General features: G+C 42.8%; 1 protein-coding gene across 1 annotated transcript; it reads left to right on the top strand.

Moving 5' to 3' along the window:
• Positions 1-900: 900 nt before the first annotated feature.
• Positions 901-15,044, top strand: eml2 (EMAP like 2). Its single transcript, XM_041046409.1, has 19 exons — positions 901-1,026; positions 5,292-5,320; positions 5,966-6,095; positions 6,446-6,595; positions 7,437-7,506; positions 7,711-7,821; positions 7,926-8,021; positions 8,164-8,298; positions 8,472-8,571; positions 8,948-9,102; positions 9,189-9,314; positions 9,456-9,587; positions 9,750-9,817; positions 10,163-10,251; positions 10,346-10,443; positions 10,762-10,849; positions 10,998-11,093; positions 11,445-11,575; positions 12,341-15,044. Exons 1-19 carry the CDS (start codon positions 1,010-1,012, stop codon positions 12,464-12,466), a joined length of 1,947 nt encoding a protein of 648 aa, XP_040902343.1. The 5' UTR covers positions 901-1,009; the 3' UTR covers positions 12,467-15,044.
• The last annotated feature ends 416 nt before the right edge of the window (positions 15,045-15,460 follow it).

Here is a 15,460-nt window from a genome sequence, read left to right as displayed (position 1 = left end):
CTGTCTTAATGAGCCGTGGGCAGGCTGATCGGGAGGTGGAGGGACTTCAGAGTGTTTTCTGAGATATTTAACTGTAGATATCCGAGCACTGAACATGTTTAAGCTGGCGATAGGTGTGTCTCCCTCCAAATGCATGCTGGGATAGGCTCTGAGCAGCCTGATAAGCAGGTATAGAAAGTGGAAAGATCGAGCAGAAGAAAAGTGGTCAGAGTGTAGTTCACCTGAAATGGAACCAGCCCCTAATGTTGACCAGCATATGTATCTGATTTTGATGAAGGATTCTGCACATCATCAGTGTCATGCAATGTGTCTCATCATCATGTGTGGCTGTTAGACTGCCACTGTCAGCACTTCCTGTTCGCCTGCAGTTACTCTCAGATGTCACCGTGAGTTATGTTGATGCGATGCCACAGCTGTGAGCCTGAGGGACAGTGAGGGACACAACGCGTGGGTCACCTGTCGTCAGCAAACAAACAAAGTTTATCTGAGGTTGTACAAACTGTACTCACTCACACCTTTTTGGTGGTTTTTGTTTTTCTTTTCATTCTTTCTTTGTATGAAATCTTTCTTTTTTCTTCATTTTTCATGCTTTTGGCTATTTTTCCATTCTGTTGTGTTCTTCTCTCTCACTAATTCCTTTCTTAATTTCTCCATCTTTCTTTTACGCTTTCTATCCCCTTTCCTTTCCTTTCCTTTCCTTTCCTTTCTTTTCCTTTCCTTTCCTTTCCTTTCCTTCCTTCTCCTTCCTTCTCCTCTCCCGTCTTTCTGCTGAACGATCGGATTTCCAGCAGTTCTTGGTAAAGGGGGGGTGTGGTTAACCAGGCAGAGGGGGTGGGTCTGCACAGTCAGGAAATGCATTTTGATTGGATGATGCGGGCTCCTCAGGCAGAGCTAAAAGTTTGCTGAGTGAAGGAGGAAGTAGGTGTGTTGCTGTGGCTGTTGGTCAGGACAGGAGCCGCTCTGACTTCTCACTGCTGTTGACTGGTACTGTAACGGAAAACTCGCAGACATGAAGAGATCTTCCAGGTAAATACCTGCTTTACAATAGATAATCAATGATTGATAAAGAGAGTGAGAGAGTGTAAGGGGAGCTCTTATGCTCTGACTGATTCACAGAAAATAAAATGTTTGTATTTTGTGAGGAAACCTGTGCAGCTTTAGTCTCTGGATGACCAGATGCTGACAGCAAACTTCAGAGTGCATGTGAAGCAGTTGGATGAATTTCAGATAAAGTAGTTTGTTGTTTTGCAGCGAGTCTCTCATTTGTTGTTTAGCTGCTATTTGAATAGATTACAGGTTAAACAGTGAAGCACAGTGTGGTTTGTTTGGCTTCACCATCTAAAGTTTTGGATTATTTTCAGTCTTAACAAAGTCAGATGTCGCTTTGGTCTGGTTTCACAACCGCCTGAGGAAGTTGTTGTTTTATGATTTGTCTGTTGTCACGCAAACTGCTTGTTGCTGTAGGTCTCCCTGTCTGCGGGGCTGTGGGGAGGGGCTGCAGCATAGTAACATGAATACAGTGGAAACAAGAGCCAATTGTGTTTGTGGACCTCAGATCAAATGGAAAGAACCAGGTCTGAGTTTAATTGTGTCGTTCAAACAGGAAAGAAAGAAATAGTATTCCTCTAAACCTGCTGCTGATTTAGAAATCTGCCCCGAGGTGATGAATTAACCCGATTGTTTGTCTACTTAGAAAAACGACGCCTGACTTTCAGAGAAACGGTAATGAAGTGTTTTCTAAACTCGGTGCCTTTTCTTAAATGAGAAGTCTCTCATTATGTCACACACACGCTGAGGAGAATTTATTTTTGTGTGTCGTCCGTGGCTCTTTTGTCTTTGGGCCTCTAATGATTTCTGCTCAGTTATGAAACACACTCATGGATGTGACAAGTGAATGTGAAGTGACCCTGTGCTCAGCAGTTCTGTCCCTGAAATTCACAAAGACAATGAGAATATCTCACATGTCTCGTTACTGCAGTTTCATTTCCTTCATGTCCTGACTTGGGTGATACACATATGGACCTTGATTAACATAAATTTGAGAATTTTCCAAAGGGAATCTGATGAATAAATAAATTTCCCGTAGAGCTGGAAAGTGAGCTGTAAAACACGTAGAGCTGCTTCCACACAAACCGCAGCAGAGATAGTTTCTTGATGAACGCTGTGCAGCATTGTGGGCGCAGACCGGCGGCTGAGGCAGCTGTGAGACTGATGTTACGACTGTCAGTGCTGCTCAGCATGCAGAAACACTGACAGCATTGATTGGACTTACTGTTTAAAATGCAACAAACATATTGACCATGTCTCTCTCTGGTTGCAGAAGCATTTTGCACCACTAAAATCAGGTTTTGCCACAGTAAACCAGTTTAACGCCACTGTGACCGCCTGTGCTTCAGATTTAAAGTTCACCCTTTAAATCTTAGGGCACTGTACAAAGTTGAATTTTACCATACAGGTGTGAATTTATGCAAATATAAGGAATAAGGAAAAGATTTCTATCATGTTCACTTTATCCATCTCTCTCCTTTGTGTTTGACATAGAAACCTTTGATCCACAAAGAAATCGGATGCATTTCCTTTTAGACAGAAAATTTAAAGCAACCTCAAACGTTCACTTACAATTGTAAAGTTAACTATTCAATAACTTTCCCTCAGTCCAGTTGAGACGATGTAAATTCCGTCAAAGGAGACGATCAAACAATCTGCATCATGATGAAAAGATTAAGATCTTTTTGTCTAATCGAATTATTTTATCGAACATGTCTGTTGTGGTGTGTGAACGAATCAGTCCGATCGAATATTGATCAGACTTCAGTCTCTGTGTATTTTGTTGGTTGAGTGTAGATGTGAAGATGATCAGATGGGTTTGTGTCCATTAACTGAACCACTGCAGTACTTCAGTCCTAATGGACCAGGAAATGGATTCACACTGTTCCCACTGCTCCCACTGTTCAGGGGGTTATGGCCCATCATTCAAACCACAACATGCTTCTCCTCTCTGCCTGCATCACTGTGATGCAGACCGGAAAACCAAGTAGCATTAATACAGAGAACATGTTTTCGTAATATGAGCCACACACAAGCATAAGGCACTGAAATGATTTTTAGATAAATGTAAATTTACACTGTTGTCCGTTAATCTTCATGTGAGCGCACTGATGGTCGGAAAGCAGTCAGGAGTGAGTGGTTTAGATAAGGACAGTGAGCAGCGGCAGATTCTGAGCTCTGACACATTTCAGATCAGAAGACTGGGAACATGTTAAAGTGCTGCAGGATGCGTTCTCTTTTCTGATCTCTGATCTGTGTGCAGCAAACATCTTTATCTTTATTTATCCTGACAGCAGGAGGTTGGAAACTTTTGGTGGAGCTTGAGATTAAAGGAAACTTTAAAGAAGAGTTCCACAAAACAGACCTGATGCAGCGTTTCTCAGAGAAACCCTGACAGGTCTTCATTGCTCATTAGTCCCGTCTGGTTCTTACAAGAACCCATGGTGTTCTCAGAGTGCAGGCAGGCGTTACATGTTAATGAGTGGTCTGTTTGTGCATTCCCCTCTCCCTGGAAACCTGGGGACAAGGACTGCAGCCACATGGGTTTTAGATCCACAGTTATTTGCCCTGTCCGTCTGCCAGTTACCCAGCATGCCCTGCACTAATTACTGGCTCAGGATCAATCTTTTTCTCTCATTGGCTAGAACCAGGCCACGCCTCATCTTACTGGCAGACCAAACACACACACACACGCACACACTCACACACAGAGTTCAAGAGACAAACAGGCCTTTATGTGGTGTTTGACAGAGCCAACACCCTGCCTGGCCGCCTCCAGCTGCCCAGAGACACAACAGACACCAGTCAGGTGCTCAGATCTGTCGCCTGTTTACTCTGTGGTCCGTCTTTGAATCTTCCTCAGATGTTTCATGTTACGTTGAAACACGCACACGCTCTGATCTCATTTTCATGATTGCTTTCTGTTCTCTTTCTTTTGACCCGTATCCTTTGTTGGTCTGTGCTACACAGTGTGGTTGACCTGCTTCATGAGGAGAACAGAAAAACTTTGTAAATAACGTTTCAGTTGACGTGACCTGACCAGCTCAGATAGACACTGAGCGTCTTAGTGCTGTGCAGCTTTTCCAGTTAACGCCCCATTAAACAAATGTTAGGAGGAGTAAACACACACGGCTCATCCTGGTTCTGAAAGGTGTCCTGTGGAACTTTGTTGTTAACAATCAAACATTATCACTGCAGTGTTTCTTTACTGTTAATTCACCGTTCACAGTTTCGTGATGTTTCAGTGACAGTTGACAACCAGTCGTCCTCCTGACAGACAAACTTTTTGTTTCTGTTTGTTTCAGATGTTTGAGCCTGAGTCCACAGCAGCTTTCCTCAGAGAACACACATCTGTTTCTTGCTCTGCCTTTAATTTAATAGTAGAATAAATGTGCACGCAGTAGAGGAGTGTGTACCCTGCTGCTGCTGCTGTTGTGTTGTTTTCTGTCCACGCTTCCTCTGATTGTTCTTCTACAGGAACACTCAGGAAAGTCAAACACATCATTCCAGACTCTCCTGTTGCTGAGCAGGAAGTTTTCCCTTTTATCTTATCAAGCCTTACTTTTACTGCTGTTGCCATGGCGGCATCCACCCGTCAGCTGAGGCAGCACCTCAGCATCCTGATGATGTGATTGGTTGACAGCATCCTGACAGGTTAGGTTGAGTGGTCAGCATGCGCTGAAATGCTCAGCGGGCAGTTCTGATTGGTGGACAGACAGCTGATTCAGGAACAGCTGCAGCTGGAGCTCAGCTGCTGCAAACTGATGAGGCAGCTGCAGGTTCTGAGTGACATTTTGGCAAAGAGGCTGAATCAGTGGCTGTCATTTTAAATTTAATGTAGTTCTCCAACTTTTGTCGTGTAGACACATTCATCTTATCTGTGTGACGCCTGGTAACACAAGTGACTGCTGAACATTCAGTTAACATGTAAAACAATACGTTAACTTAATCCTGCCTCTCGAGCGTGTCGTCTCCGGAGGAGAAAAAGTGGCCTCCATCTCTTTTGATTTTCTGATGGTGTGTGTGAGCTCTGCAGCTCCTCCACAGGATGTAGAACAAAGAGCAGGTAGTTCAGACTCTTATAAGAAGGCTCATGTGTATTATTTGATGCACTTTCTGGCACAAAACAACTTCTTATGTCAGATGTGTTCCCGTTATGGAGAACAGACCCTGAATCATGTTATGCTGCACTTCAAGCTTCACAGGAGACATCTCATTAATATTTCTTTTTTTTTTTGTTTCAGCAAATCCAAAGAATGCACCTTCAATGCAGGTAAGAAAGGATTTTACTCCACTGATGCTTTGTGTTTGTGTGTAGGTCTCTGTAATGTAAGACTGTATGAGTTACTTTGTCTTACCCTCTATTTACTGTCACACTTAGATTTGCTGTAAAGAGGACGACTGAGCCTCTGATGTGTGATACTCAATTAAACTTCAGGAGTCCTTGAAATGCCCTTGAAGGATTTTATTTTATTTTATTTACTTTGAACCCTCAGATTTAGAAATACTGAAGGTGTCTTATTATTATTTTACCAGCAGTTATTACTGGAAAGAAGGAGGAGCTAAAGAACCACAGAAATCTGTGGCTGTGTTAGTATTTTCCTAGGGTCCATATTGATTAAAGGTTAGTGAAAGACGGGCTTTGCAGACCCCTGTTGTTTTCCTCTGTGTCCTCTTTTTTCTGCTTGGTTTCACGGGGAATGCTAACGAGCTATTTTCCAGAAAACAAGAGAAAAGAAGAGCAAATGTCAGAAATGAAAGGGAGCGTAGTGAAGTTCACAGTGACAGTATTTCTTTAACTCTGAGGGTTTGAGCATCGTTTCTTCAGCCTGTCCCTGAATCTGTTGTTTTTCTGTTCCTTTCTCTCCATTCACATTTCCATCTCTTTTGCTTTCTTCCCTCTCTCTTTCCCCTGCAGAGGACGGCTATGTGAGGATGTTCCTCCGAGGTCGTCCTGTCACCATGCACATCCCCGACCAGCAGAGGGAGAGCTACAGCCTCGACCACAAGGTGGCGCTCCCTGACCGCAAGCTCAAGCTGCAGTGGGTGTATCCTTCTAACTGGCAGGGGGAAACTGAGAAACAGGCAGACAAACAGTTTCTGTGATGGATCAGGACTGAGTGAATGAACTGTGAATAATGAATGAGATGAGTTATTTGTTTTAGGATAAAAGGAAAATTAATTGACTGGTCAATGGATGGATGAATTAAAAAAAAAGTTCATATCTAAATAGAAATCCAGTTCATTTAAAATGTAAAATTTGCGTCATAGATTCTGGGAGAATAAACTTCAGAGCTTGTGAATCATCTTGGTTAAAAATCTTCAGCCAAACATCTAAAATAAGAACATTATGTCCAGTCCAGCTTCTCCGGTTTTCCCTAACTTACCTGTGGACCAGGTATGGCTATCGCGGCCGTGACTGCCGCTCCAACCTCTACCTGCTGCCCACAGGTGAGATCGTGTACTTCAACGCCTCCGTGGTGGTGCTGTACAACACCGAGGAGCAGCAGCAGAGACACTACCTGGGCCACAACGATGATGTCAAATGGTGAGAAGAGAGCAGGCTGGTGGGAGCTGTCCTCCAAGTTTGTGATCATACATGTATATTATATTATATCATGTATTGCGATACACCTGGTTTCTCCCATTTACCTAACTAGCTTAAGCCTTGCTGAAAGATTAACCATCCACACACTGTGTTTGCGGGACAGTTGTTTAAACAGAGAAGGGACAGATGACAGGATGTTGGTATTTTTGAAGTATAAAGACTTCTTTCAGTTCTTCTGTTATCCAGTCAAACCCGAAGCTCGGATATTTCACAGCAGACCAACAGTCGTAAACTCCAACAGTCAGACAACCGCAAAAGAGAGAAAAGTTTCAAACTGCTGGTTTCTGTGTGACACGTCACTCACAGCTTCATGCAGCTGCCTGTGTTTATCATTAATGTGAGTTTTGGTTTACTTAATGAGCACTGGAGGACATCCTGAATGAGCTCTGTGACTGGAGCCTCTGGGATATAAACAAACTGAATCCCTCCGGGGCATGCTGGGAAAGCTGCTCATCTCCACAGGGAAACAATTGTGGTCTCCTCTCCCACGCCGTCAACTTCAGTCCTCCTCCTCTGGCCATTAAAAGGATCCTGTGTTAACTACTTCATGTTGTTTTCTTATTGTAGAAACACAAACTGATAAAGACAGTATCATCTGAAATTCAAATAAACCCTGGAATGTTTTAATTTAACACCATTATCTAAGTCAATGTAAAGAAAACCACTTCACTTGCATTGAGCTTGTATCTGAATCAGCTCCTCTGGGGTTTTACACTCTTTTCCAGAAAATCAGTGGGAAAAAAATGAAAGTGACGCAATAATTTACATTTTCTCTTCTTAGCCTGAGTGTGCATCCTGACATGGTTACCATAGCAACGGGGCAAGTGGCTGGAAACTCTAAAGATGGAAAGGTACAGTGAAAACCACACTCCTACAGAGTTTCAGGGTTTTATTCACTGCTACACAGAGACTCAGTTTGACTTTAAAGCATCTTTAAATTCTAATGGATAAGAAAATGTTTGTTTTTAGTTTAACTCTTTTATTTCTGTGTCAGATTAGTTTGTCCAGCTCAGTGCTCCTTTGTCTGATTCAGCCTCTGTGGCCTCTCTGTGCAGCTGCTGGCTCCTCATGTTCGTGTTTGGGATTCTGTGAGTCTCAACACGCTCCATGTGATCGGGATGGGAGTGTTTGACAGAGCAGTCACGTGTGTGGCCTTCTCCAAGTCGGTAAGCAGCTTCACATCCTGTAGAGTTCACTGGCGGCTTGGCGCTGACCGGTGATTTACACGAGCTGTAGTTTTAATAAAGTTTTAAATAAATTTTCTTTGCAGAACGGAGGCACCTTCCTCTGTGCTGTGGACGATGCCAACGACCACATCCTGTCAGTCTGGAACTGGCAGAAGGAGAAGCAGCTGGCTGATGTCAAGGTATCCTGATCCTTGACCTCTGACCACCTGACCCCGATCACATTTATAGAGCTGCATCTTTATTGATATGTATTGATTTATTGGCACTGAATGAATCGTGTAGAGGTTTATGTTTACGTCTTCATGCCTCCTGTCTCTGCAGTGCTCCAATGACTCTGTACTGGCCGCCGTGTTTCATCCCATGGACGCCAACCTGATTGTCACCTGTGGAAAATCTCACATCAACTTCTGGACGATGGAGGGAAACACTCTGACCAAGAGACAGGGCCTGTTCGAAGTACGGCCACGATAACAGCTGCTCTGTGCTCCAGAAATACAACACACCTTCCTCCCAAATGAATCTCATGAAAACCTGTCGTGGTGAAAAATACACTCAGTTATTTTATGAAATGCAGCCAAAAACAAACACTCAGTAAATCCTGTCCTCTCTCACTCTCTCTCTCTTTTTAGAAACATGAGAAACCAAAGTATGTTTTGTGTGTGGCGTTTGCTGAGAATGGAGATGCCATTACAGGAGACTCCAGTGGAAACATCTATGTCTGGGCCAAAGGTAAAATCTACATGAATCACACTGATCCTGACTTTTATATGTTGTTTTATTTGTATTCAGAGATTAAATCTCCAAACGAGCCTGGCTGCTCACTGCGGTATGATAACACGCCGTGATGATCATGTAAAAACATGATTGGATTTTTGAAAAGCAGCTTGTAAAGATACAGGAAAGTAAAACGTAAGGTGCAGTTTTATTTTCGGAGCAGGTCATTAATTCCATCATAACACTGAAACACAGGTGGGAAAATGTTCTCTGGGTTCATCAAGTGCTTCACGTGTACAGTTCTCATTAGTTTTTCTTACAAACTAAAAATCTTGACAACAGAAAGAATCCAACAGAGGCGGGCGTCTTCTGTTTGTGTTCTGATGGACAGGTGGTAATCGGATCAGCCAGGTGGTGTCGGGGGCTCACGAGGGCGGGATCTTCTCCGTATGTGTCCTGAAGAATGGCACCATGGTGTCCGGAGGAGGGAAGGATCGAAAGGTGGTGCTGTGGGACCATGACTACAGAAAACAGGCTGAGATGGAGGTTAGAGTGCTGAACAGGAGAATCCTGAACAGGAAGTAAGTCTCCCTGTTTGTGAGTTTTCTTTGAGCTGTGTTGTGTGTGTCCAGGTGGGGGAGTCCTTCGGTCCTGTGCGGGCTCTGGCTGAAGGAAAACCAGAGGAGCTCTTTGTTGGAACCACAAAGAACGCCATCATCAGAGCTGCCTTCCCTGATACGTTAACTCCTGTTGTACAGGTACACACACACACACACACACACACAATTTACCTGGTCCTGGTATGATAAGAACACACAATAATAATGTCTTACAGACTGTGCAGATGCTAGTAACCATGCAGTGTGGGGATGTACTGAGTAAGACGTGATGTGTTACAGGGTCACACAGATGAGCTGTGGGGTCTGGATGTTCATCCCTCCATGGAGCAGTTCGTCACCTGCTCCCAGGACAAACAGGTTCACCTCTGGGACACCAACTCCCATCAGCCCCTCTGGAGCAAGACTATTGATGTGAGGAGGAGTAGGATGAAGATTTTTTTTTCTGAAGCATTTAACATTTGACATCACCTGAATCTAACAAAGGATGTAATCAAAGAAGACGATCAGACGCTTCTATCTTGTATAGGATAAGAGTCATAAATGAAAACCAACTGATCCTCTTCTCTGCTCCAGGATCCAGGAAGATCTGCAGGTTTCCATCCCAGTGGGGCTGTTCTGGCTGTAGGGACCATGACTGGAAGGTCGGACTCTCAACTGTCCGAGACATTTTGTCCCTACAGTTACAGTTCAGGAACTAAACACTGACACAACATTTACAACCCGTGGAAAAACTATTATACAAGATGTTAGCGGATCCATTTCTTAAAGCAATAATCATTACATTTACAGTGTTTGACTGGTTTGTTCCTCTCAGTCAGTGAAAAATTAAAATAACTAATGAGATAGAAGGTCTCAGTTTAAGGTAGTTTATACAGAAATATATGAAATAAAGTTGTGTGTAATATAAAATTCAGGTACATTTGTTGTTGTCTGTGAACGTGTGATGGACATTTTTCCCAGGTTTCTGGTGCACATGTGTGTTACAGGTGGTTGGTGCTGGACACCGACACCCGGGATCTTGTTTCCGTGCACACTGACGGCAACGAGATCATTTCCAACGTCAAGTACTCTCCAGGTAAAACATCACCTGTTCACATCGCCGAGACAAATCCACACACGGCTCCCAGACTGTCATGTTTCAGTGCTCTCTGTTAACCTCGTGCCTTTAGATGGTAACTTCCTGGCTGTGGCTTCACATGACAACTTTGTTTACATCTATGCTGTGACGGAGAACGGCCGAAAGTACAGCCGTGTGGGGAAATGCACTGTGAGTATACATTCCTAAAATAACTCGTTTTTCACAAGTCATATGTCAGTTGTCTGGGAAAAATAATATTTATTTAAAGCAGTAGCAGCAGTGTTTTTTTTAGCCTCTAAGGTTCGTTACGGTCGATTCTGTGACATTAACTGAAGCTGAGAGATGAGAAGCTCAGTTACACTTTTACTTGAAGTATGAAATAAAAGTTTACCCCGAAAATTAGATGAAGAAAATCTGACTTCTTCTTCCAGTTTCCCAGTTTTAACCAAACTAAAACACACTGACTGAGAAATGTCCTCATGCTCTGTGCGTCTCCTCCGTCCTCAGGGCCACTCCAGCTTCGTCACCCACCTGGACTGGTCGACAGACAGCCAGTACCTCGTCACCAACTCAGGAGACTACGAGATCCTCTTCTGTAGGTTCTCCCTGTCGTCTCCGTTCATGTTCACCCGTAGCTTATCCTTTAATTTTCTAATCTCAAATGACTCATGTTAAAGCGACATCTTGCCTTCTTGCACACATGACAGAGCCTGATGAAAGTTTGTTTTGTTTGTTTTGTTTAGGGGAGGCATCCAGTGGTAAACATGTGACCAACATGGACACGGTGCGCAACCTGGAGTGGGCCACTTACACCTGCACTCTGGCCTTCAGTACCTTCGGTAGGTCAATAAAACTCGTGATGTTTTTTATCCGTCACACCTGAAGCTTGTCAACAGGTCGATTATCACATTCATGTAGTTTTATGTAACTGTGCAACAAGAACTCTTCAGAATCGTTTTCATTTTAACACTCTGGTATTTTGTGATGTTCGCCAACCTGAAAAGAGCCCAGCTTTCTCTGGATGCAGAATCCACCCACGGCTGTTCTGTTGGTGGAGACGTGTCCATACTGTCCTTTGATCAAACCTCCGCACATGTTTTTGAATTTTGCTGCAGCCTGTTTGTCTTTCTCACCCTTTGACTAACAATCCTCTCTCTGTCTCTGTCTCCGTCTCTCCCTCTGTCTCTCAGGAATTTGGCCAGATGGCGCAGACGGCACAGACATCAACGCCGTGTGCAGGTCACATGACGGATCCCTGCTGGCCTCTGCTGATGACTTTGGCAAAGTGCACTTGTTCTCCTTCCCCTGCTCTCAACCAAGGGTCAGTCATGTTCACTGACAGTTACACATCAGCAGCAGCAGTGTCTGTGTCTGTCATTGTCTGAATCTGTCCAACTTCATCCCTCAGCTGTTTTTTGCTTTGTCCTGCACAGACGTTGACAGAGCCGAGCACCCACGCTGTTCTTCTCTGCCCACATTGTGATTAAGTGTTAATGAACACTGTGAAACACAATGAAAGCTCAGCAGAAATAAGAAAACACCCAACCACAAGACTTTCGGTGTGGTATCAGCACCAGACCTGTAATACTCTCAATTTCTACCAGGTGTTTATTTTGTGCACACAAACACGTCGAGGCTGTTGACCCTGAGCCAAAGCCATTTAAACTGGAGCTGTAAACTTAATTGTCCGTTCAGACAAGTTGGCTGCCGTTAGCTCAGGAACTCAGAGGCTGCAAATAGTTACAGCATGTTAGTGTTGTTTTAAACACTTGGAATTAACACATCTGAATAGTTTTACACACACACACACACACTCACACACACACACACGTGGTGTACATTGGTTTGTCTTAAGAAGAGTCTGAAAGGTTGTGAAATGATTTGTAGATTAGGGAAGAAAAACTTCTAAAAACTGTACAACATCATTTTAATGTGTATAAGTTGATGGTGATTGTTGATATTGAAGTTTAGTGTTTTTCTGGATGTGTCCCCGATGCTAAGTACAGCAGCTGAACAGCTGACTGAGATATCATCCGACTACTTAATCATTTTTCACTTCCTTCCTCTGCTCTGCTCTAATCCGCAGGCTCCGAGCCACGAGTACGGTGGCCACAGCAGTCACGTGACCAATGTTGCCTTCCTGCATGACGACAGTCACCTGATCTCAACCGGCGGGAAAGATACCAGCATCCTGCAGTGGGTGGCCGCCTAGGCAAGGCTATCATCCCACATCGCTGATCCCCACAGGCAGGGAACAGCACCCCCTACTGGCCCCTGTCATCTCCTCACTGTTTTATCCTCCTGTCACCAGGGGGCAGCACCTCCTCTGTGCCTACTGGACATAAAAAAAAAACAAAAAAACACACACACACACATACAACCTGACCAACACGACCACACATGGCAGCAAATGAGATAATGAATGGAATATTATTTAGCGTCCAGCTGTTTGTAATAGAATGTAGAGAAAATGGATCCTAACTGTTCCCAAAAATAAAAAAAACAACAAAATCAACCACCACAACACCAACTCAGCTGGAAGCTGCCAGTGGTGACACACAGTAAACCTGTGATCTTAGCGTTAGTACTAACTGTGCCTCAACTGTATTTATCTTATCGCCCTTTAACAGGAATTCCACCTATTTTGAAGGACAAGCATGTTGGCAAGTTGCAGCTCAACTGCAAATCAGGTGCAACACGATTATGGTTATATTTATATTTATATTTTTGGATTTGGTATTAATGTGTTTTTCCTTCTGTATGAAAATCAATTCGCAGACTCTTGAAACTGATTTCAGGTGGATGAATTAAAGCATCGCCACCTAATGAGAATGTGAGATGTACAGAAGATAATGTGGAATTGATGCTCACTAACTAAAATCTTATTTATAAGATATAAATGCATGGAACTAATGGAATATTGGAAATGAGGAAATACAAAAACCTAAATATATATTTAAAAAAAGCTTGATATGCAGAATGATGGGCTGTGATGTAAAGTGTGCTTGATTTGAAATTCTCCTGGTGAGTGTGGTAGATTCTTCTACACTTCTCTTTCCTGAAGCCAGAGATGACTTCAGATAAACAGATTGTGCAGGGATGTAGTCGAACAGAGTGTGTTCTTGTTCATTAGCTTCTGGCTTTTAGAGAAAGTGAAGTGTATGTTTGGAAGAACTCCCCAACCCGTCCTGGGGCAAAGAAAAATTGCATTAGAATCCATAAAATGGGTGGTATCCCCCTTTAAAATACTTCCTGTAACCCCATTGCCTTCTGTTACTACACTTTTTCGTCCCTCCCTGATTTCCAAACTCTTACGGTGGACATTGTAAGTATTACAAGTTGGTGTTGGAGCTGCTGGAGATCGTAAACGGTACGAAGTGGCTGTTTTGTCCTGAGCCCCCTCATTTGTCCCGCAGCCCCCCCTCCCTCCCAGGGCTGCTGTGTTTCTGATTGTACTACTACTGTAACTGTGCTGAGAGGGCACTAGAGGGCACTACTGCAGTACAAGAGAATGAGCATGACTCTGCCCTCCTCCTGTAGATGCTGTTAATGTTGCAAAGGTCTCTAGAGTAAATATATATATTATGCAGTATATCCGAGTGGCTGTGTTATTTTAATATTTAACTGTAACTGATGGATGTTTATTATTATTCTTGTGGCACTTTTAGTGATTGACAGAGGATAATGTAGGCTTCTGTGCTGTAGAAGTGAGCTTGAGCAGTGCTTTGCCGCCTTCTGTTTTGTTAATAAAGTTTTTACCCAAGTACATTTAAGAGGAGGCTCTTTCTCCCTATAGAAAATATACATGAGTAATCATCTTTATTATATATATGTCTTTCTTAAGTCTTACTGTTTAAAAATAACTCATGGGCTCAGTTCTTAAAACAGCTGAAAATAAATGATAATTAATTCAGAACATTTAAATTAAAACTAAAGACAGGAACCAATGACAAACTGAATATTAACAGTACTGACAGTTAAAATGTGTGTGATGTTTGGAGGGTGAGTCAGTGTGTGGTCTGACGTTCCTGCTTCAAACACCCAGATCCCACAGGTGCACGAGGAGACAGTTGATAGTAAATAAGAACTTTGTCTTACCTCTCTGAGCAGGATCGTAGCCCCTGAGGTTCGCTGAGTCACCGGCACGAGGAGGCTGGTGTTCTGTGACGATCCCAGAGCTGACACCTCCTCTCTGTTTCCATAAATAAGAAGCTCTACTTAATCAGCAAGGTGGGTCAAATAAGGGCTAAAGGGGAAAACTACAAAATATTTTCTGCATAATATTGTCTGATGGATGAAAAACATTTCCTGAAATCATGGAAAGACAGACACAAATCTTCTTTTTTTTTTTTAATCAGTTGTTTAAAACTACCTGTTAAATAGAAATTGAAATGTGATTTTATTCAGAAATGGTGTATGAGCTCCAAAGTGTGTGATCTTTCTGTTGAAGTTAAACATGACTTTAAATTAGAGAAGGACCGGTGTCACTCAGAAACACAAACCTCCCTCAGAAACAAAATCTTTGACAGGAATCTGAGTCTGGAACTTCTGAAATGAAAACCATCTGTAGGCTCAGAGACACATTTTAACGAGATACGAAAACTTCTTCTTTGATCTAAACCTTCCACCCACATCTGTACGTCTGTTTTTCACAGCTGGATAAGTTTCATGTAAAAAAGATGTTGAAGAAAGTTGTTTCACTTCATTCCTTCCATTATTCTGTGTTTATTGTACTGTACATGTTTGTGCTCTGTGATCGTGGTCTCAATTCAATAAATCTGAAACCTAAAATTTCAAAAAAAAAATTTTCATGAGCATAAGTTAGTTATTTCCTGAAACATGCAGAAGCATACGTTTGTTTATTCAGGCTTCTGATTACACAAGTCAGTGTAAGTGCACTTAAATCAAAAGAGCAGCAGAAATGGCTTTTTTATATCATGTAGACACAGATTCACTGAGCTCACTGCTCCTGCACTTCTGCTGGTTTTGTGCACAAGATGCTTCAATATATTATGACATTTTGTTTGTTTGTTTGTTTGTTTTAAGTAAAGCCCCTCCAGTTTTTTCAGTGTGTTTTTTCCCACACTGTGTTTGAAGCAGATTTTCGGTGTTCACAAAAAAAAAAAAACAGTGCTGGATCATGTGAATGCAAACCATGAGGAAGACTCACACACACACACACACACACACACACACACACACACAC

This window comes from Toxotes jaculatrix, chromosome 9 (assembly GCF_017976425.1).
Source record: "Toxotes jaculatrix isolate fToxJac2 chromosome 9, fToxJac2.pri, whole genome shotgun sequence".
In the NCBI taxonomy this organism is placed as follows: domain Eukaryota; kingdom Metazoa; phylum Chordata; class Actinopteri; family Toxotidae; genus Toxotes; species Toxotes jaculatrix.
The sequence above is the reverse complement of the archived record's forward strand: the minus strand, read 5'-3'. Positions and strand labels throughout refer to the sequence as shown.

Excerpts from the sequence above, each read along its gene's own strand:
- eml2 (XM_041046409.1), top strand. Across the intron at positions 5,321-5,965 it reads AGAATGCACCTTCAATGCAG|AGGACGGCTATGTGAGGATG; the intron begins GTAAGAAAGGAT and ends TTTCCCCTGCAG. Across the intron at positions 9,588-9,749 it reads TCTGGAGCAAGACTATTGAT|GATCCAGGAAGATCTGCAGG; the intron begins GTGAGGAGGAGT and ends TCTCTGCTCCAG.